Below are 24,306 nucleotides of genomic sequence, written 5' to 3' on the forward strand. Positions count from 1 at the left end.
AACATTTCTGTCATAGTACATAAAACAGAAAGAAAGACAAAAACAAAAAATCGTGTTAATCTCAATAACATTGAGGTTTGTTATAATGGAGAAAGTAGTATGAGAAATCATTCAATGAAATATTTTTATTTTGCTGATGTAAATGTTAACATTTAACAATATATCCTTACATTGCAGAATTGTTTTTAATTTCTTTGAATTCTTGTGGGTGATAATAATTTATCCCTCTAATAACTAGTGAAACTTTCTATTTGTGGTTGTGTTTCTACATTAAAATTACCTGAATTTGCTTAATCATTAAAAAAAGGAGTCACAAGCATATGTTTCCGAAGTGTGTGTCAGCTAATACCAATAAAACAGAAAAAAAAGTAATAGATTATTTATTTTATAAAGAATAAGTGAAAAACACCACAAAGCTAAATATACAGGATTTAGTTATGTCTTTTCATATTTTTACTAATTTATTACTTAAAAACAACTTCTAGAATTTGATGTAAGAAGATTTCTTCTGGTATATGTAAGCATAGAACTATAAGCCTGTCATATATATGGCTAAGTCAGATAAATGTCTTCAAAAATTGCCCACAGGTATATCATTTCAAACTTAGATTAAAAAAAGAGCAAACTACAGCACCTATACTTTCTTGCATATATCATATTGCATACACTGTTTCTGTTATCTGTTTTTGACGTTATTAAAGTAGAGCTAGAATTTAAGACATTTGCATATGAATCCAAGGGAGAATCTTTTTCGATTTTTATGGTATATTTTCTTTCAACTCTTCTAGTGACTGATCTTTACTGAGATTATCCAAATTATTCAACTTTGTTCTTTTTATAAAAATAATTGTCTATTGCCAGCATTACCTTATACCAAACCAGATAAAAACATCACACACACACACACAAAAAAAGGATCGGCCAATACCTCTGATGAACATAGATGCAAAATGCTCAACAAAGTACTAGCAAACTGAATCCAACAACACATTAAAAAAAGTTATCCACAACAATCAAGTGGGATTTATTCCTGGGTTGCAGATGTAGTTCAATATTCACAATTCAATTAATATGATACACTATATCAACAAGAGAAAGATAAGAATCATATGATCATTTCAATAGACACAGGAAAAGCATTTGACAACATCCGTTCATGATAAAAACCCTCAACAAAGTAGATTTAGAGGGAACATAAAAGCCATATATGGAAATTCCATAGCTAATATCAGCCTTAATGAGACCTCTTCCCCTATGGTAAGGAACAAGCAAGGATGTCCACTCTCACCACTTTCATTCAACATAGTACTGGAAGTCCTAGCCACAGCAATCAGTTATCCAAATCAGTAAGGAAGATATAACTTTCACTATTTGCAGATGATGTGAAACCTGAATGACTTCACAAAAAACCTGCTAGAACTGATAAATGAACTCACTAAAGTCCCAGGATACAAAATCAACATGCAGAAATCAATTGTATTTCTATACACCAATAATGATGCAGCAGAAAGAGAAATTAAGAAAACAATCCCATTTACAATTGCACCCAAAATAACAAAATACCTAGGCATAAACCTAACCAAAGAGGTGAGAGACCTGTACTCTGAAAACTATAAGACATTGATGAACAAAATTGAAGATGACACAAGAAATGGAAAGATATTCCATGCTCATGGATGGGAAGAACAAATATTGTTAATATCTATACTACCTAAAGCTATCTATACATTTAATGCAATTGCTATCAAAATACCAACAGCATTTTTCATAGAACTAGAACAAACAATCCTAAAATTTATATGGAAACACAAAGACCCCAAATAGTCAAAGCAATCTTGAAAAACAAAAACAAAGCTGGAGGCATCACAATTCCAGACTTCAAGTTATATTACAACGCTGTAGTAATCAAAATAGTATGGTACTCACACAAAAACAGACACACAGAACAATGGAACAGAATAGAAAACCCAGAAATAAACCCACAATTATATGGTCAATTAATCTTCAACAAAGCAAGAAAGAATGTCCAATAGGAAAAAGACAATTTCTTCAACAAATGGTACTGGGAAAACTGGACAGCTAGATGCAAAAGAATGAAACTGGTTCACTTCCTTAAAATATACATAAAAATACATTAAAAATTGATTGAAGAGCTAAATGTGAGTTCTGAAACCATAAAAATCCTAGAAGAGAGCACACGTAGTAACTTCTCTGGAATCGGCCATAACAACTGTTTTTCTAGATAGGTCCCCTGAGGCAAGGGAAACAAAAGTAAAAACAAACCATTGGGACTTCATCAAAATAAAAAGTTTCATACAGTGAAGGAAACAATCAACAAAACTAAAAGGCAACCTATGGAATGGGAGAAGTTATTTGCAAGTGATATATCTGAGAAAGGGTTAGTATCCAAAATATATAAAGAATTTATAAAACTCAACAACCAAAAAACAAATAATCCAATTAAAAAATGGGCAGAAGACATGAACAGGCATTTCTCCAAAGACAACAACCAGGTAGCCAAAAAGTACAGGAAAAGATGCTCATCATCACTTGACATCAGGGAAATGCAAATCGAAACTACAATGAGATACCACCTCACACCTGTCTAAATGGCTAAAATCAACAATATGAGAAACAATAGGTGTTGGCAAGGATGTGGAGAAAAAGGAACCCTCATGCACTGTTGGTGGAAATGCAAACTGGTGAAGCCACTGTGGGAAAACAGTTTCGAGGTTCCTCTAAAAGTTAAAATGGAACTACTCTATGATGCAGCAATTCCATTACTGGGCATTTACCCAAAGAATACAAAACACTAATTCAAAGGGATACATGCACTCCAATGTTTATAGCAGCATTATCAACAATAGCAAATTATGGGAAGAGCCCAACTTTCTATCAACAGATTAATGGATAAAGAAGATGTGGGACACACACACACACACACATATGTATATTATGGAATATTATACAGCCTTAAAAAATGAAATCTTGCCATTTGCAATGATATGGCTGGAGCTAGAGAGTATAATGCTATGCAAAACTTCAGTCAGTCAGAGAAAGACAAATCCCATATGATTTCACTCATATGTGGAATTTAAGAAACAGAACAAATGAGCAAAGGGAAAAAAAAAAAAAGAGAGGGAGAGGGAAACCAAGAAGCAAACTCTTAATTAAAGAAGAAATGGATGGTTACCAGAGGAGAGGTGGGGGTGTGTGTGTGAGTGAAATGAGGATGAGAATAGGTGATGGGGATAAAGGAGCGTACTTCTCATCTCCTGATGAGAACCAGGTGATGTATGGAATTACTGGATCACTATCTCATATACCTGAAATTAATATAAGATGAAACAGAGAGGGAGGCAAACCATAAGAGACTCTTAACTATAGGAAACAAACTGAGGGTTGCTGGACGGGAGGTGGGTGGTAGGATGGGGAAATTGGATGATGGGCATTAAGGAGGGCATGTGATGTAATTAGCACTGGGTGTTATACACAACTGATGAACCACTAAATTCTACCCCTGAAACTAATATAGTATATGTTAACTAATTGAATTTAAATAAAACACTTAAAAAAATAATATAACACTGTATGTTAACTGGAATTAAAATAAAAACTTAAAATTTAAAAAAAATGGTCTATTTATACTTTGAAAACAATTTAAATTTTTTAATGGCACATTTTTCTATATCAAGTACAATTGGATTACTTATATATTTAGGATTTTTTGGCATATTTTTCTATATCAAGTAATTGGATTATTTATATATATTTAGGATTAATAAAAACTTTCCCTAGTCTTATTGAGATAATTGACATATAATATTATATAAGTTTGAGTGTACTTGTTGATTTGATACATTTATATATTGCAAAATGATTACCACCACACCATTAGCTAACACCTCCATTATGTCACATAATTACCATTGCTTTTTTGTAGTTAGAACATTTAAGATCTACTCTCTTAGCAACTTTCAAGTTTATAACAGTATCATTAACTGTAATGTAATTAGAATTAGATCCTCAGAATTTATTCATCTTACAACTGAAAATTTGTACTCTTTGACTAACATCTCCCCATTTCTCTCATACCCTGCACTCTGGTAGCCACTATTCTAGTTTCTAGTTCTGAATTTGGCTATTTTTTTTTTTAAGATTTATTTATTTATTTATTTGAGAGGATGGGGAGGGGAAGTGGGAGAGAATTTCAAGCAGACTCCCAGCCAAGAGCAGAGCCTGACACAGGGCTTGATCCCATGATCCATGAGACCATGACCTGAGCCAAAACCAAGTGCCAGTCCCTCAACTGACTGAGCCACCCCGGTGCCCCTGAGTTTGGCTTTTTTAGATTCTACATATAGATGATATTATACAGTATTTGTCTACTCTCTGACTTATTTCACTTAGCATAACGCCTTCAAGGTCCATCCATGTTGTCACATGGCTGGATCTCCTTTTTTCTCATATCTGAATGATATTCCACTTTACATATATGCCACATCTTCTTTATGCATTCATCTGTTGACAGACAGGTAGGTTGTTTCCATATTTTGGCTATGGTGAATAATGCTACAAAGAATATAAGAGTGCAGACATCTCTTTGAGATTCTGATTTCATTTCTTTGCATGTATACCCAAAAGGGGATTGCTGGATTATATGATAGCTCTATCTTTCAATTTTTAAAGCAGTTCCATACTTTTTTCTATAGTTGCTGCACCAAATTATATTTCTACCAACAGTGCACAAGGGTTCCCTTTTCTCCATATACTTGCCAACACTTATTATCTCTTGTCTTTATTATGATAACCATCCTAACAGGAGTGAGGTGATATTTTGTTGTGGTTTTTGTTTGCATTTTCTTGATGATTAGTGATGTTGAGCACCTTCCCATGTATCTGTGGACCACTTGTATGCCTCCTTGGAAAAATGTCTATTCAGTTCCTCTGCCGATTTTTTAATTGAGTTATTTGGGGGATTTTTTTGCTATTGAGTTGTGTGAATTCTTTATATATTTTGGATATGAACCCTTTATCAGATATATGACTTGCAAATATTTTCTCCCACTCTGTAATTTGCCTTTTCATTTTGTTGATGGTTCCCTTTGCTGTGTAGAAGCTTTATAGTTCGATGTAGTCCCACTGTTTATTTTTGCTTTAAGTGTCAAAAAAAAAAAAATTGCCAAGACTGATGTCAAGGAGCAAAACTGATTTTTGACATACAAATGATTTCACTGGCAGAAACAGTGGAATTACCCAACAACTAAATAGAATTGAATAGCTCTGAGTTTACAGTCTGCAAGGATAATGTGTCAGTACATTTTATTTTATAGAAGAAATTAGAATTGGTTATTTGAACAAGTTGGTTAAGTGGAAACTGATTAAAGTATTAGTTCTAGAAGAAGCTTGAGTTATGTCAGGTTTTGTGAAACAGTTTTTGGAAAGCATTTCTAGATTCCTTTTCATGATCATATTTACAAACCAATAAATATTATTTGGGTGTTTTCCACCTACTTAATTAAAATTATTGTTCTAATGATCAAGAAAACTGGAATGTCATTATAATTTTTCACCCATCTATTTTCTTATCTGAACTATTGATTTTTCTTCAATTTGTAAAATAAGGATATGAACACATTAATCCTCTAGCATAATATCTATATATTTATCAACCTGAAAATTGAATACATAAATATATCCAAATCACTGTTGACTTGGGATAAGTGCTTTTATTAATGACATTGATAATGTGAAAATTTTATCATTCTGTCTTTTATATGTAGTCAGCTATCTCAGGATGAAGATATGGAATAAAACTAGATAAATTAGATAATAGATCCCTACTATCCATAGACTTTATACTGAGTCTCATACTAATATTAAAAATAATAGCCATTATTTTCTGAGTACTGGCTATGTGCCAGGCATTGGGCTAGGCTCTTCAAATACTTTTAATTTATCTTCACAAAGACCCTAAGAAGTATGTATCATGATCTTTATTTTATAAATAAAACCTAAAATTAAAAGTTCAAATGAATTGTCCAAAATCAAAGAGCTACTAATTTGTAGGACTGGGATTTTAATCTAACTCTGTTGTGACTCCCTAAAACTCTGTTGTTTTCACTTTAACATATTCCTTTTAAAACAACATCATGACTAAAACATCCTAGCGCAACTATGGGCAAACCTACAATCTCTGGCTAATGAGACCAGCACTTGGTTTCTGCTCTTTCGTGATTTCTACTGAAGAGGACTTAAAGGAGAATACTGTATGAGAATATAGTGTTGACTATGCAAGGTGCTAAGCTTCATGAGAAGTTTAAAATGCCAGATTTTTTTTTTTCTCTTTGTATGCCCTACTGAGAAGCTTCCATAATAAAATTAGTCTCCTAAAGCATATGGCCTTTTTAAGTTATCTTTTCCACTAGTTAAAAATGTTTATGATGAAGTATAACTTTACTCAAATTCCATATGTTTGCTCATCTTAAGGAGAAGCGCTGCAGATTTTGTCTGGAGCTCACTGAAGCAAAGAATTCTGTTTCCCCTAATACCATATAATATAGGCACTGGTAGAACACAGGAATATGAAATACGAAACAGGAATTTGGAGTTGGTAGTAAGCATAACTTAACTGGGGATAGCAAAGATCATCGACTGTCATTGAAGGAAATAAAATTTCAGAAAAGGCATCCATAAGTAATTTACCCATCTACCTATTTTATTCATAGTTCTATTTAATTATTAGTAAATATAAACTGTTTCGATGATGGATAAAGGGGACAGAATAGTTTCTGGGGGAAATAATGTACAGGTAAAGTACCCTTCTATGATTTTTTTTTTTAGTTTCCTCCTCTAGCTAAGACATATGATGGCGGTATGACCTGCCTCTATGATATTGCTAAGGAAACAAGTGGTCAATAAAATCTCTTAATATTCTATCAATTAGACCTGTCTCTATCTTTAAGTTGTACAAGTGACCTCAAAAAGCTACGGCAGGGCCAGTCGGGTAGATTGTGCCCATGAAAGTGTCTTGGTACTGGTAACAGATATAATGATACCAAGATGTCAGTGGTTATGATAGCAAAGATTTTCATTCAAACCACAAAATCTGTCATTTTTTAATTATGAAAAATCATTTTTAATAAAAATACTATAGATAGGATAATATTATTGGAAGTTTCATTTGGCACAAAAAGGCTTGCACACTTCTAATCAGTCCAAAAAAAACAAAAATCAGGGGGTTACTACTGATTGATCTGGGTAGAAAAAAATCTTTACCGAAATAGCACCACAGGCTCAAGTGAGAACACAGATTCTTGAGTTCCCTTTGTTCATTTTAATATCAATCCCAGCCAAGACATTTTAGTGGCAGTTACAATTATTTTACAACTGCCTTGGAAGCTTGTCATATTGCAGCACTTACAGAGATGCTATCATAATAGCCTGTCTCAAGAAAGCTTCAGCGAAGCCTTAAAATTAAAGCTCACCAGTTGGCAAAGTCACAAATTGATAAAGTACAAGTGAATTGGAAATTCACCAGGTAGACAAAAGCTCCAAGTCATTTAAAAGCAATGAAAAATAGGTCACTGCTTTCATGTGTGCCAATCGCACCAGAATTCTAAAATAAAACCTAGTAACTTCTTACTAAGCACTTAAATAAAATCTTTAGATATTTTTAAGGCAACATGACGAAAATACATAGTTGTGCCAGACACACACACACACACACGATAATATGAGTACACACACAGTCTTCTTAATGCCTTCAAAAGCCTCCTAAATCAGTTCAAAGGGAAAAGAGTCTCACCACCAAGTACTGCCAGTTCTAGTGAGAGAATTGTTTACTGCATGCTGCAAAACAAGCAGACCATGGCCCAGGGGAACGAGTCATCACAGCTCTTTTAATGGCCTATCCATATTACTTCCTGACAACTGTGAGCCCAACACCTCCAGATCTGTGTGGTGTGGCTGGATCACCGTGAATCTGCATGATCTCATCTCCTAGGTGTATGTCTGGCCGTTTCAGCTGGCTGTGCACAGAGTTCTGCAACTTATTTGGGTAGATGACACTGGCAGTAACGATGTCCGATAGATTTTTCCACAATGTAGTCATTTCTCCTAATGATGTTATTATCTTCCAAATTCAGTGATGAGGCTACAGAGTTTCCTTGTGATGCTTTGCATCTTACATTCAACCCTAATACCTTACCCACTTGTCACCTTGTCATGTTCTTTTAGGATGATGCACTGAGCAGTGTTCCCAATTTATGGTAGGAGGAAAAGAGCTTTGTCTTTCTTCATTTGAAAAATTTTGGCCCAATTAGCAGCATGATTTGGATCTTAAGCAGATAATGTTGAATTGAACAAATTAGTAAAATAGTATTTTCACCCATGGCACTGGAGAAGTCATCCGAGAAATATTTATAAAAGTAGACTATTTGTATCTACAGATTGAACAGTTGCACTTTCAGCCGGTGGGTTAATTTATAATTTTCCTGAAACCCAAGTTTGAATCATATACATTAGAATGTGTAAGAGTGGGTTTCTTAGCTGGTGAATGAGCAAAACAAATAGATTGATATTCATCTCTCAGTACTACTTATTCTTTGTCTATGCGTATATATTTTTGTAAAGGTAGAGAAAATCATGTTCCAGTTTGAAAATGGAAATTCATAGAGATCCTATGAACAACTCTTGCAAAAATCTAAGATCTACTGACAGATGGCAAATATCAAGAACCCACATCAAATATATCTTAATAATCATTCTCTCTTCTGAGATTATATTCAGCCTAAGCTTCCTTCTTACAGAGTCCTTCTGGTAACCATTATCAATCTATCAGAACAGGCATGAAAGATAAAATCTATTTGCCATCCCTTGTATACTATATATGAAGAGGCACTGGCAAGTTCTCCTTTATTTTGTATTTTCCCTTTCATTTTATTCCTTTACAATCTAAAAGTTATTAACAAAATGAAAAAGGTTAATTGCATTAGAAGAGAGCTGGAATATTTAGAAAAAGGGACAATAGAATTATTCCCAACTATAAATGATTTAATATCTTCAATATTAGCATATTAGCCTTTAAAACCATCTTAGAAACCTTTAATGTAAAAAAGGTGCTGAATGGCTATAATCCATACAATACCTTATGGATGTAAGTATCTATTGCTTCACTTCAAATTTAACATTCAATTTAACATGTTCTACTTTCTTTTCTTTTTTATTATGTTATGTTAATCGCCATACATTACATCATTAGTTTTTGATGTAGTGTTCCATGATTCATTGTTTGTGTATAACACCTAGTGCTCCATTCAATATGTGCCCTCCTTAATACCCATCACCAGGCTAACCCATCTCCCCACCCCCTTCGCTTCTAGAACCCTCAGTTTGTTTCTCAGAGTCCATAGTCTCTCATGGTTCGTCTCCCATTCTGATTTCTTCCCCTTCATTCTTCCCTTCCTGCTATCTTCTTCTTCTTTTTTTTTTTTTTTAACATATAATATATTATTTGTTTCAGAGGTACAGGTCTGTGATTCAACAGTCCTACACAATTCACAGCACTCACCATCGCACAAACCCTCCCCAATGTCTATCACCCAGCCACCCCATCCCTCCCACCCCCCACCACCAACATGTTCTTACTTCCTAAACTTCTTCCAGAATTGCACCCTCAGAAAGACACCTGGCAGTCACTATTGACTCTTCCAAAGCACACAAAATTAACTGTATTACCCCTTTTAATGTGATTTGTGGATTTTTATATTTGATAAATATCACAGATTTAACGTAGTTTGGTTATGGTTAAATTCAATCCATGTAAGTGAATCATGAGATTTAAGTAAGTATCTGTGATTTATACACAGAGTGTGTTGGGTATATGATTTGGGTCAACTCAGGGAAGAACTCTAGGCCTTCACCTATGGTGCCACGGCTCTCCTTGACTCTAATCTTTTAAGCACACCCTTTAAGTTGATGTGAAAGACAAGAAAGAAAAAAATAGTTGCCAATTTCAAGAAAAAAGATGGAATGAACACACACCCAATGACAATTACGTTTCTAAAAGACCAAACTAAACCAGAAGTCTTTCTTAAAGAAAAATACTATGTATAGTCCACTTTTTCCGAGTCATAACAGTTTTAAAAGCCATTCTCTATTGAAGAGATTTTTTAAAGTACTTCTTATCTTATTGTTATCTTATTTCATAGATAGCCAGTGGGATTTCTCAGTTGAAATGTCAAATTTATAATTAGGATTCCTATGATACAAAGTTTATCTTGCTTAAAGACATAAGTACCTTTTCAAAGATTTGAAATCTGTAATACACCAATTAGATAAATTTTCATTGAATGTTCCACATATAAATTAATTTTATACTACTTTTTTCCTTTTGATGTTCTAATAAAATAATAAAGTATTTTGAACAGTGAACCTTAAGATTTGTAAGGCAAAATTTATGAGATTGTGCAATTTATGTAGATAAAAGATTGAATTTTGCCTAATTCCCTTTAAGATAAAGGGAAATATTTATTATAGTAGTGTATTCATTATCACTAAAACAAGAATCACTTATTTACATTTTAAGATACACAATCCTTCAATACAACTTTTTTGTGTCTGATGTTTCTAAAACATTATTACATCTCTCAAGTAAAACAATTTGTTCCCTTTTCAGTTACAGAGTTAAGTCCATCATTTAAAAAAATGAGTTTTAGTAATTCTTAAAGTTAACTCTAATGATTAACATTAACTCTAAATAGAAATTTTAAATGTCAGGAGAACATATCGAACATATCTATACAACCAAAATGAAAAAGAAATCATCCTCATTTCTTGGATTACTAATAAAATTTACTACTGTGATTGCTTCCCTTTCATCAAATAACCTATTCCTATGATCATAACGATTGTTTTATTATCTTCATATTTTCCTTTATTTTATATATTTATAAATATTTATATATTTATTTAAAATGTAAAGTTTCAGAAAACAGTTTCAATATTTCATATGCACAGAATATAATGACTTGTATTTCAACAAAATGCTGTGAATAAAAAAGGATTTAAACTGTCTGATAAAGAAGAAACTAGGTCAGTTAAAATAATTCTCTTTCAATTACAGGGTAAAAAAATCTCATTTATTCAGGATTTTTATTACTTTAGAATTCATGACAATTAGGGCAATGACTAGATTGAAGTTTACCGTTATATTATCTCTGAAGAAAAATTTCACTCTTTAACACAGTCAACTTTCCCCTATATCTTTTTTTTTACTTCTCAACTTTTTATTGGCCTCCTGCTCTCCAAAGAGTACCCTGTGTCTGCTCCCTCAAAGCCTCAAAACTTTTGTGTTATTGGTCTCAGACACTTTGCCTTCCACAATTCTGCAGGTGGTGGTCTTTTGGATGGTTTGCATGGAGTTGCATTTGTCCAGGGTGTCACCAAGATTGAAGTCCTCTCTGTTTACCAGCAGGCAGTGGTAGGTGGTGATCTCAGCCTCCAGCTTGACACTGATATTCATCAGAGCCTCCTACACCTGGGTCTGGTGCTTCCCTTCTGCACAAATCTGGGACAGCTCCAACTCCAGGTGCAGCAGGATCCCCTTGAGCTGCTCCATCTGCATAGCATAGCAGGCCTCTGCCTCCCTCAAGTTGTTCTCCAAGCTGGCATTGAGATTTCTCATCAAGTCCTGGTGGGTCTCCAAGGACTGGGCCATACATTTCAGCTCCCTGAGCATCATTTCAGCTGTTCCTATTTCAGTGGCCTACACAGTGACCACTGTGGTGTTCTCCTCAGTCTTCAGAGATCAGTATTTGTCCAGCTCTTCTGGGTTCTTCTAAGCCAGCTTGTGGTACTGGGCCTGCCTATCTGCCATGATCTTTCTGAGATCCTAAGATTTGGGGCATCCAACTCCATGGTCAACCCAGAGTCAGCAATCTGTTTTTGTATACCTTTTAGTTTCTCCTTGTGGTCCTTTATGAAAAGCAGCTCTTCCCTGAGAGTCCCAATCTCCGTGTCCAGCTGCAGCCAAGCGACAATTGGTGTCATCAACAACCTTGTGAGGTCGATGGATGTCACTCTTCACAGACTGGTGCATGACCAGCTCTGTCTTATATTTGACTCTGAAGTCATCAGCAGGAAGAAGGGCATTGCCAATCTGTAGAATGATGCAGACACTGTCCACAGAATTTGTAAAGATCTGAGTCCTCAGCTCCTTGATGGTCTTGAAGTAATGTCCCCAGCCCCTGACCTGGGTTTCTTTCTTCTCCAGGTGTTCCCAGATTTTGATCTCCAGTCTCTGGTTATCAGCCTTCCAGCTCCTCACCCTCTCTACATAGGAGGGCAGACAATCTTTCAGGTCTTACATAGTCCCTTTCTCACCCTGGATGCACCCTATGCCCACCAGGCCCCTGGCCATCCCCATGGTCATGCCCCAGGACTTCCAGCTGGCCTGTAAGCTGGCAGAAAGGGACACCAAGATCCATAAGCCTGACTCCCAGTGCCTGCATAGATTCTGGCCATGCTGCTGAGAAGCTGGACCCAGTGTCTGGGTAACTGCATGGACCTTGGGTCCCGATAGCTGGAGGAGAAGGTGAAGTGAGTGGCCAAGCTCATACTGTTCCAGGAGGAACAGAAGATGTCAGAATTCAGGCTTGGGCCACCTCCCCTACATCTTTTTACCCTTTATTGTGAGTATGCTTTTGTTTTAGTAAGCATCAGCAGAAATTGAAATTATAATTTATGATTAAGCAAACTAAATAGACGATGAAAGGCTCTTAATTTGTCCAAAGTTAATGCATTCTCACCGGTTACCTGCTTCTCCCTTGGTTTACTCCATAGACTGTGGTCCTCAGGAGGAAAAAAACTGGATAGACTATAACTATTTATGAGAGATTAGCTACATGTGTACTCAGAATCTGTTCTTAATCATTTGTTCAAAAATAATTACCAAGAGCTATTCTTTTTGAAAGATACTGTGTTGGCTTTAAGGGTGCCAACAATAAACAAGGTAAAATCTCTGTTGTGTCTTTGTTTTCTCATCTGTAAAATGGGATTCAAGTAGTAGTCATCTCCTTGGGTTGTAGTGATTAATAAGATACTATAAATTCTAAGTAACACATTGAAATAGTTATATCACATGAAAAGTGCTCATTAATATTAGCTTATTGACATCATTATCATTGCAGGCTGTTAAGAAAATATTTTAATATTCATGCAGTATGCTGACTCTCAATACTTTGTGTTGAACCTTGAGGTTTGGGCTATGAGCAACACTTGGGAAATCAGTTTACAATGTATAGATAGTGAGGGAACTCAAGAGATGTTTACATAACTTAGAAAGTATGTGTTTACATTTCAAGAGACTGAGACTCAGGATCTTGGTGACATCTCTGGGTCATATAAGCTGGAGATGATGGGGTTTGCCTGCCCATTGGAGAGATTTATATTCCAAAAGGTTGGAGAACCCATTACCCTTTTCTTCCCATCTCAAAGGAACAGAAGTTTTTCTTTTTCCCCTCATTTTTTGGATATGTGCAGAAGGTAGCTTTTCTACAGTATAGAGGCATCTAAAATCCATTTTCTTTCATCCCCTCATGGGGTGTGAAGTCATTATCATAGGAGATTTTACTAGTTGTCTTTCATTGTGACTGCAGGAGTAAACACTGGGGTAAAGGGGGACAACAACAGTGACAAATGACTGATATGTTTCTAATCCAGAACATCTTAGATGCACATTCAGGATGAAATTAATAACAATGATTATTCCAAACCAACAACCATCATTATCATCATCATCATGGCAGAGACTAGCTACAGTCTAGCTGCTAAATATGCAACAAATGGTATCTTTACTTCCTGGGCTTTGTTGTTCATCAGTATAGTCAGGTAACTAAGATTTGGCCAATAGAATATGGGCAGCAGTGAATGCCACCTCTGGGGCCCATAAAACCTACTCTAAAATCCCCTGCATATTTTCTCTCCTTTCATCTGCTGGATGGAAACAGAAAATCCAGTGGGATACTCAAATCTTAGATGTTAATCAAGCCACTAGACTGAAAGAGCCTGGGATTCAGCAAAACTATATAAAGGAGCCTTCCTCTAAACCCACCCTACCAATTGTCATTATTCTTAGATGTAAGTGTGAAATAAATCACTTCATTGTCAGAAGCCTCTAAGATTTGCATATGGCAGAGGGATGTTACAGATTTTAGCCTATGCTAATAGAGAAATTGAGTCTTATTAATTATTTAAAAAGATTCACAGTTGTACGTGTAAAAAAAAAAAAAGGACCAGTGGAGCTCTTTGTATCCTCTCCTTTCCAATGGAATCCAGATAACTTTATGAATCAGGCACATTATATGTGTGATTATCTTATTTCATCTTCACAACAATCCTTTAAGGTATATATCTTCTAAAAGTCATAGAAAATGACTTTTCTATCATTTCTTATAATGAAGAAACTATTTAAAACCCTAAAAAGGCAAGAAAATGGAACTTTTGTCCATTGTTAAAATGACAAAATAATGTGAGAAGGAAACCACCTCATTTTCTCACGCAATTTTCAATTCCTCCCATGAGTTAGAGATCCAGGAAGACATAGGCTTAGGGGCAGAGAAAGAGTTAAACACTATCTAGCAGACAAAATACATATAAATAGTAAGATCCTTGACTTCATAAATGAAGTGTATATTCAATCTAAGAATAAGAATAAGAATCCACTTTATATTGAATGGTCTACTTCTTAAATATTTTGATTTCTACTTTAAACTCACAATGTCCATATTTTCTTTCTTTAGACTAATTTAAAATAATAGAACATATTATGTATATGTGTGTGCATATATATACATGTATATATATTCTCTCATTTGCAAATCTAAAAGAGAGATTTATTCTATTCACACCTCCCTACAGAAGGTGCTGACCATGATTTCTACTGCTTAGTCAAATGTTCCTGTGATATGCTCTAGTATCCTTTGATGATTACCCTATCCCTTGAAGTTATGCAAGAAGGTCTACACATCTTCCCTTTAAATGCTCTGCATGTCACTGACTGGGGTGAGTCACCATGTCATTTCTATCCCTCTGGTCAATAGCAATGTTAAAGTAACAGCAAGGTGATGAGCTCTTTTAGCAGCATAGGGTGGTTATCATGTTTAGGTGTAAAATAATCCAGTAAGCAAGTAAACAACAGAATGGTATAAACTGGAATAATTATAACAACAACAACAAAAAGTTAAGAATATTAACGTTAGAGGAAAAGGCAGGACTTGAAAAAAATGTGATGTTAAGGATATAGATTTTTGAACAAGATTGACCCTCTAGTATACAGATATTAGAAATTGTACATAGGTCTTAAAGACAGAATCATCTCTAAGGTAGTAGAAAGAAGAGACTCTTCTCCCAATTATTTTTTATTTTGGATTGTTTCTGGGAACCAGCAACCAAGAAACTATGTTACCACAATCCCTAAATAGTCATTCTGCAGCTCCTTAACCCTCCACTTCACATAACACTCACCATCTATATAACTAAATAATAACCATAACTTCAACTCTAACAGCTGGTTCTCCCCAATGCTTTTCTTTCACTAAAATTTTCTATTAGAGTAATAATACTTGTATATGAATAGGACTTTGTAAACAAATTGATATAAGTCAATATGTTACCATTTTTTGATTAATAAAATCTATAAGAAACATTATATTTTATGTCCCACAAAGCACTCTTAGCAAAAAAAAATATTTTATTGTTCCATTTTTTTCATTTTTTTACTCAACAAATATTTATAACTTAATAAGATTAATTGAAGTTAGAGAGAAAGTGCCCCTTATTTCAAGAATGTCACTATCACTTCAAAAAGGGTCTCAAAGAAACTACATATTTAGTTGAAAGTGTATGGTAAAAAATTATCAAGGGTTACTTTAAAATTGACATATTATAAAAAACTCAAATCAAACAATTAATATTTTAAAGTAAATGTTTTCTGGACTAAAAAAAATAGAATTTGAAGATATTCTTGAACTGGGATAATAAAGGTAGAAATAAATTGTACATGATATATATTTTCAGTCAAAATAAACTAAAGAATTAATTAAGTGTATTTATACCATTTATTCATGTGATTTACTTACAGTAGACTAAAGAAATAATAGGAATATTTAGGTATGTCAGGATAGAGATGGGAGCCATACAGTCAGTCTTTGGGAAGATGTAGATTTGGAAAAGTTTAAAAATTGGATGAAAGTTCTCAACAAAAAGAGAGACAAACCAAGAAATGGGCTCTTAACTATAGAGAACAAACTGCCAGTTACCAGAGGGGAGATGGGTGTGGCTTTCTGTGAAATAAGTGATGGGGATTAAAGAGTATACTTATCATGATGAGCACTGAGTAATGTATAGAATTGTTGAATCACTATATTGTATCCCTGAAACTAACATAACACTGTATGTTAACTACACTGGAATTAAAATAAAAAACATTTAAATTAGATGAAAGCTTTAAAACACATGGATTATGTGCCCCTTTCAGTGCTATGAATGTAGTAGTTATACAACAAATATTTCTTGAATTAAATAATTAAATGATTCATCTTCTATTTTATTTTCATTACAGGGATTGTAATATAAATGTATGACCAGAAAGAATGACTTGGACCAAGAAAAGATTAAATTCATAAAATGTCATTTTCACAAAGTAAAGTTAGTAGTATTGGAAATTTTTATTTATTCATATAGGCAAATGAGATAACATTTATTGGACACAGTAGAAATATCTGTATTAGTATTTGAGTGAATCTGATTCCTAACCAAATTAAATATTACTGAAGCAACATTGGGAAATAACATTAAAGCTCTAATTCATAAATACAGAAGGTATGGCTGAATGGTGACTTGCACCTAGTAACTTGAAATCATTAGACTTGGAATAAATAAAATGATGGAAATACTGCAGGAAGTGGTGAAATATGATTTTTAAGATTCAGTTCTCAGAATAACTTCAAAACCTGGAAAAATCTTCCAAAAACAAAGAGGCCAAAATTATGAATATTGCTTTCAAGCTGAATAATAAAGAGTTTTAAAAAATGCATAACAAGCTTGCATACAAATACATTAAAAGATCCGGTTGGCAATATTATCCTAGCCATTTTCCTTTGAAATTTTCCTTCTTTCTTCTACCCACCTGTGTTTTTATCTCTTCCTCTACATTCACTGATTTAACCATGAATCAGACTCTCATTATCTTAGGTCAGAATTAAAGACTCTATGAACTGCCCTTTACTGTTCAATCTTAATGTAGTTTGCGGATCAAATTTTCCCTCTTGGTTTTAAAGGATTTCAATAATGTGACCCATTTCTATTCTTACGTGCTTCCACTCCAATTCTTACACATACATGCATTTTTGCCTTGATCAAATTCATATTTCACATCCTATTATACAATCCAATCCAATTTGCTTCAAATATTTGTTCTGCAATTATATTCCAGACATAGAACTGGAAGTTGAAGCTGCAAGGAAAAGCCACAATCCTGCCTTCAGTCTGGCTGGAAATAAAGTAAGTGATCCCAGCACAGTAAGTATTAAGGGAACATAAGGGGACACTGTTCAGTTTGTAGGAACTCAGATCCCATGGAAGGTGACACATGAACTTTCTCTCACCTCTACCCCTGGTGTTATTTTCACTTAAAACGTTTTCCCACTTTCCCTCCACTGATTTTTATCATGCTCAATTTTTTCTTGTGTGATCTAAATATTTTAGCTGCTTTTTAATATAAAGTACACAATCCAGCACTTATTTTTTACATTTAAGAAGAAAATAGTTGGGAAAAATAGAAATCCTTAGCAAATATTCTCCTTAAAGTTAAGACCTAAACAGATAAAGATAACTCCAACTGAAACTGTCCCTGGCAGCAAACAGGATGGTGGGTAATTCAAAATCAAGATGCTGAAAGAAGAGGATAGGGATAGGGCATTTTCTATGTTTACACTGGCTTAGATTTCATTAGATTTTCATTAGATTTTCAGAGAATAGACTTTGAAAGGAACACAACATACAACACCTCAGTTTAATGTTGATAGTTGAACATATACAAATATGTTTAGATGAACTCTTTAATAAGCTGCATGGTCTTTATTTCATAGTGCAAATTTAATCATTCACAATAAGTGGCTTCATTTAAAAAATAAATTAAAATCCTTAGATAAGGAGCTGCTTCAGGCTCTGTGATAGGCTGAAAGTGGCCCCAACAATGCCCAGGTCCTAAGCCCTTGAACCTGTGAGTGTTCACTTTTTTTGGCAAAAGTGACTTTGAAGATGTTAACCTAAGGATTTTTAAGATTGTCCTGGATTATCTGGTTGGGTCCTAAAAATAATTAGGTGTGTTATAAGGGGGAGTCAGAGAAAAACTTGACTACAAAAAACAGAAAACAATGTGACTACTGAAGCAAGATGAAATTTTGCTGGTTTTAAAGATGGAAGAAAGGCCCACCAGCCAAGAAATACAAGGAATGCTGTTCCGGAAGCTGGAGAAACAAAGAAAGAGATTCTCCCCTTAGAGCCTCAGAGAGAGCACAGTCTGCCGACACCTTGATTTTGGCCCAATGTAACTAATTTTGGACTTCTCACCCCCAGAAGTGTAAAAGAATAAATGTGTGTTGTATTAAGCCACTACATTTGTGGTATTTTGTTAAAACTACAATAGGAAACTATTACAAACACTATTAAAAATAATTTCTTATTCATAATGACTTTGAAGTTCTGGAGCCTATATATATTAGATTAAAAAATATTAGAAGAGAACATCGTTTTAGTGATGCTTCTTCCTATTTACATTTGTAAGAAACTGTAAATATACCTAGTTATAATACCAGACACAAAGTAGGTGTTAATTATTAGATTTTTTTTTCAAATCATCCATTTGTGTACTCAGGAGTTATTAGTTTCATAAATTACCTACCTTAAAACTAAAATATAAGGTACAGTAATAAAGCTACATATACTTTCTTCCATTTTCTTCCAAGCCTAGTATAGACTCATCTCACAATGCTGGAAAGCAGCATAGATTCAGCCAAGATATATAACACCTGCCAGATATGCTTGGGTTTTTTGGAAGATAGTACTGAGCAGCTAGGTAAAGATGAAGGGGTAGATGTACTTTGTCTAAAATAGATGGAAACTTAGCACACATCATTGAATTTGTACACTCCAAATGCTTAGGTTTAAAAGTCAGTAAGCCTGGCAAGGGAAAAGTGACAAAACATTTAAATAGATGCAAAATTTTCTTTAGGAGAAAAGATGTGCTCTGGAAAAAGTAAACACTTGTAACAGAAAAATAAATAGGGGCCTCTCAACTTCACAAGAAGTAGTCTTGAGAGATTTTCTGTGGCCTGACATAGAAATGACCCAGAGGAAAGCAGAATTCAAAATAAAATTGAGCAAAAGAAATCACCTATAAATGAACATGATCACTCTCTCAAGTAGACAGTGTTATCAGGTTGATGAGGGACTTGTTTCTGGCTCTGCTAAGTTACAGAACAGTAATTTTACCAGGAAATGTCATAAAACTCCAAATGCTAGGAATATTTATTTTTTAAATTTGCAGAATTACCATGAAATATTATCAAGTACAATTTTAAATGTCCAAATGACCATGTAGAAATAATAATCTATAGTGGGCTCAAATCCCTTACCCTTAAATTTTCTTTAGTTACATCAATTATGAATTATGAAACTCAGTAATGAAATGAAGTAACTTCATGTATGAGAGAGTAATCCAAAGGTTGCTCAAATTCAAAGTATAAAGGTCATTTGATACATGAAGGCTGGAGGATTATTTGAACAATTAAATCTTTGCTTCATTCAGCAACAGTTAGCAATCAGCAAAAGGTTAGTGATCTTTTTTTTTAATTATGTTATGTTAATCACCATACATTACATCATTAGTTTTTGATGTAGTGTTCCATGATTCATTGTTTGCGTATAACACCCAGTGCTCCATTCAGTATGTGCCCTCTTTAATACCCATCACCAGGCTAACCCATCCCCCCCACCCCCCTCCCCTCTAGAACCCTCAGTTTGTTTCTCAGAGTCCATAGTCTCTCATGGTTCATCTCCCCCTCTGATTCCCCCCCCTCTTCATTTTCCCTTCCTGCTATCTTCTTCTTCTTCTTCTATTTTTTTTTTTAACATATAATGTATTATTTGTTTCAGAGGTAAGAGGTTAGTGATCTTATATTCCACAACTAAGGACAAAGTAAGGAAGAGCCTTCATTTGCAAGAAAATGAGGTAGAAAAAAAATCTTAGTAGGAAAGCTCTTCAGCTTGAACTGCAAGCAAAGAGCTCAACAGTGGTTGTCAAGAAGAAAGTGAGGTCTCCAGTCTTTATTAGCTTTACAGGTCAAACACTGAACCTGCTATACTAAAAATGAAGGAATTTACCCAGTTGTTTTAAGAAGTCTGAATTTTATTTTCCAGGTTTAGCTTCCTTAATACCTCAGCACATTTTGGTAGACAACATGCAGTTATTTATCTTTTTTTGCTATCATTAGGTTCATATCATTTCTGGAAATATTTTCGAAGGAGAAACCAAGATATATATTTAGATACGCTTGACATAAGTGCTTTGCCTGTGAACAGCTATACAATTTTTTTTTTTTTTTTTTAGTATTTCTGGTATTGTACAGGTAAATGTGTAGAGTCCCCAATACAAATTAGTCTTATTAAGACAAATTTACATACAAGGCAATGGTTGCCTATTTTTGCCTTTGTCTCTTGTAGTTATGTGGAGTTTAGGCAGTTCAGGAAACCTTGTAAAATACCCTAACAAAAGGAAGTCACAATTCAAATTATTTCAGAGGCTGGGTATTATGGAATCTATGGCAACATGAAGAAGACATGCACTTATGAAGGCATTCAAATTAAACTTTAATTGTACTAGCAAAAGAGAGGATATCTATGTGTCAGTTTTGCCCTCTATGGATCACTATTTTGGGACTTTTGCCATAGAAATTACTTTCCAGGATTTGTTGAGAACATCTAAGCATACATTCCATAATGAGAACTAGATGCTAATCATGTATGTGTCATAGTGTATAGAGAATATTTTGATGCAAATTCTTACTAACATAGCCATGACAAAGCCTTAAGGAACTCAACTAAGAAATTGTTATTGCTCCAGTCCAAACTACAGTCCAGTCTCTTTTGGACTACACTGGGCCACCCCACTCAGGCTCATCAGAAATGTCCATTTCTTATTAATACCAATACTTATTAATACTTAATACTAAACTGGAACTTTGCTTTTGCACTTCAGGTAAAGTCCTTACTACTGAAGTTTTATCTTCAAGTTCTATAATCTTTTCTTTTGTAGTGCTTAATCTGTTATTAAGCCTATCCAATGTATTTTTCATCTCTAGAAGTTCAAATTGGGTCTATTTTATATGTTTCATACTTCTCAGCATACTCATATTTTCCTTCCACCTTCTTGATTCTTTGGAAAATATAATGGCTCTTTTTTTTTTAAAGATTTTTATTTATTTATTCATTAGAGACAGAGAGAGAGAGAGAGAGAGAGAAGCAGAGGGAGAAGCAGGCTCCCAAGGAGCAGGGAGCCCGATGTGGGACTCGATCCCAGGACCCTGGGATCATGACCTGAGCCGAAGGCAGACACTTAACCATCTGAGCCACCCAGGCGCCCTCCATGTAGCAGGCCATGACCATGCACAGTTTTAATTGAATTGAGTCAAGAAATAAGTGAATCTGAATTCAAGAAGAAATTCTATATATTTCCTGAAGTATTTCAGAATAAATACCTGCTTCAGTTATAATAACTTCAGATTTTGAATAACCCTAAATATCTAACATCTTTTGTTTTATGACATAATTTCTTATGCATAGTATTTATTTTTATATGCTTATTCATCAAAATACAGAAAATATTTAAAATATAGTATCGCTCTTTTTTCCTCCCCGGCTGCTTGAAGCTAGGCCGCCGTCATGAACGACACAGTAACTATCCGGACCAGGAAGTTCATGACTAACCGACTACTTCAGCGGAAACAGATGGTCATTGATGTTCTTCACCCCGGAAAGGCAACAGTACCTAAGACAGAAATTCGGGAAAAACTAGCCAAAATGTACAAGACCACACCAGATGTCATATTTGTGTTTGGATTCAGAACCCATTTTGGTGGTGGCAAGACAACCGGCTTTAGCATGATATATGATTCCTTGGATTATGCAAAGAAAAATGAACCCAAACACAGACTTGCAAGACATGGCCTGTATGAGAAGAAAAAGACATCAAGAAAACAGCGAAAGGAACGCAAGAACAGAATGAAGAAAGTCAGGGGGACTGCAAAAGCCAATGTTGGTGCTGGCAAAAAGAAGGAGTAAAGATGCTGCAGTGGCTTTATCTGGTTGTGCAGATTTTTCATGAGAGGATCAATAAACTAAGAATGTTAACGTGAAAAAAAATATATAGTATCAAGTGGAAAAGGGTGCAGCACTTTTAATGCATTATATATTCATATTATACATCATATATGTTTATTGTTACACATGAGAACATACCAATACACACACACTACACAAAGAATTGTAGGGAAAATACCAGAATCTATTACTAGCTGCTATGTATTATTGGCTGGGAGCTATGAGTTTTTAAAAATGTCTTTTTTAAAACTTCCTGTGTTTCCTAAGGTTTCTTTCTTTTTTTTTTTTTTTTTTTTAAAGATTTTATTACTTTATTTGACAGAGAGAGACACAGCGAGAAAGGGAACACAAGCAGGGTAGGGGGAGAAGGAGAAGCAGGCTTCCCGCCCAGCAGGGAGCCCGATGTGGGGCTCAATCCCAGGACCCTGGGATCACGACCTGAGCTGAAGGCAGATGCTTAACGACTGAGCCACCCAGGCGCCCCCTAAGGTTTCTATAATGAATATGCATAACATTTATAATATGAAAACAATATAGTATTTATAAAACACATTCTTCAATTTGTAAATCTTCTTAGTTGTATATGGATAATTCTCACTATCTAGAAAACTTGGTAGTTCAAAATGTCTTTTGCTTAATTAAAATCAATATGTCTTAAGCAACAGTCTTGCTTGGTTACTGCCTATTGTGACTTCATCTACTGAAGTCTTATCCTTATCAACTGACAAAAAAACCTGAGGAAAAAGAAGTCATTAAATAATCCTTCCCCTTAAAGACAAAAACAAAGGAAAGAAGACCTTTGTACTTCAATCAGATCAGCTATTTCCTTTAAAAATGAAATCCAGGGGCGCCTGGGTGGCTCAGTCGTTAAGCATCTGCCTTTGGCTCAGGTCATGATCCCAGAATCCTGGGATCCAGCCCAGCATAGGCACCTGGCTCTCTGCTATGCGGGAAGCCTGCTTCTCCCTGTCCCACTCCCCCGCTTGTGTTCCCTCTCTAGTCGTGTCTCTCTCTGTCAAATAAATAAATAAAATCTTCTAAAAACATTTAAAAAATTAAAAAATTAAAAATCTTGAAAGGTAGGGCATTGCACAGTAAAAAGCAGGAACAATCTAGTGGAATTTTCTGTGTTGAAAGAGACAGGAGAGGGGCGCCTGGGTGGCTCAGTTGTTAAGCATCTGCCTTCAGCTCAGGTCATGATCCCAGGGTCCTGGGATCGAGACCTGCATCGGGCTCCCTGCTGAGCCGGAAGCCTGCTTCTCCCTCTCCCACTCACCCTGCTTGTGTTCCCTCTCTCGCTGTGTCTCTCTCTGTCAAATAAATAAAATCTTAAAAAAAAAAAAAAAAATGACTTAAGAAAAAAAAAAAAGAAAGACAGGAGATTGTTTACTTCTATAAGTGACTTCGGAGGCAGAAAAGCCCTCTAAAATATGAAGCATATCAGGAAAAAATATTTTTAAAGAACTTATACTCATTTTCGTGGCATAAAGTGAAACTGATTTGTAATGTCTCTTTGCTTTTAACAACACACCTTCTTTCCTATAATACTTAGGAACTCAACACATTAAAGTGAAATAAAGCCTTCACCTCTGTGTGAAGAAGGCGGTGGATTTTTAGTTACTAGCCTCATAGTTGGATTAATTGAGAACTGTTGGTGATGAGAACAGGCAAGGACAAAAAAATTATAAACGATATTTCTCATTATTATATATCGTTATTCTCGATATAAACGAGCATTTGACATTTTACTCCCAGTGGTCTATTAGCTTAAAAAAAAAAAAGAGAGAGACAATCAGTACTTAAAAGATTTGTGCTCAGTTTGTATCATGTTGCTTTACTGCTACCTATCATTAGATTTTTACGTAT

General features: G+C 34.8%; 2 protein-coding genes and 1 pseudogene across 2 annotated transcripts in view; 1 reads left to right on the plus strand and 2 right to left on the minus strand.

Moving 5' to 3' along the window:
• Positions 1 to 24,306, minus strand: part of CCSER1 (coiled-coil serine rich protein 1) — a 1,210,854-nt gene that overhangs the window by 125,433 nt on the left and 1,061,115 nt on the right. The window lies entirely within an intron of this gene.
• Positions 11,062 to 14,807, minus strand: LOC118010326 (annotated as a pseudogene).
• Positions 21,975 to 22,482, plus strand: LOC118010328 (40S ribosomal protein S24-like). Its single transcript, XM_035004508.1, has one exon. The coding sequence runs from the start codon at positions 22,003 to 22,005 to the stop codon at positions 22,399 to 22,401; it is 399 nt and encodes a 132-aa protein (XP_034860399.1). The 5' UTR covers positions 21,975 to 22,002; the 3' UTR covers positions 22,402 to 22,482.

This window comes from Mirounga leonina, unplaced genomic scaffold (assembly GCF_011800145.1).
Source record: "Mirounga leonina isolate KUSES-001 unplaced genomic scaffold, KU_Mleo_1.0 Mir_129, whole genome shotgun sequence".
NCBI classification, from domain to species: Eukaryota; Metazoa; Chordata; class Mammalia; order Carnivora; family Phocidae; genus Mirounga; species Mirounga leonina.

What these genes read in the sequence shown, in the direction of transcription:
- LOC118010328 (XM_035004508.1), top strand. Translation starts at nt 22,003, where the DNA reads ATGAACGACACAGTAACTATCCGGACCAGGAAGTTCATGACTAACCGA.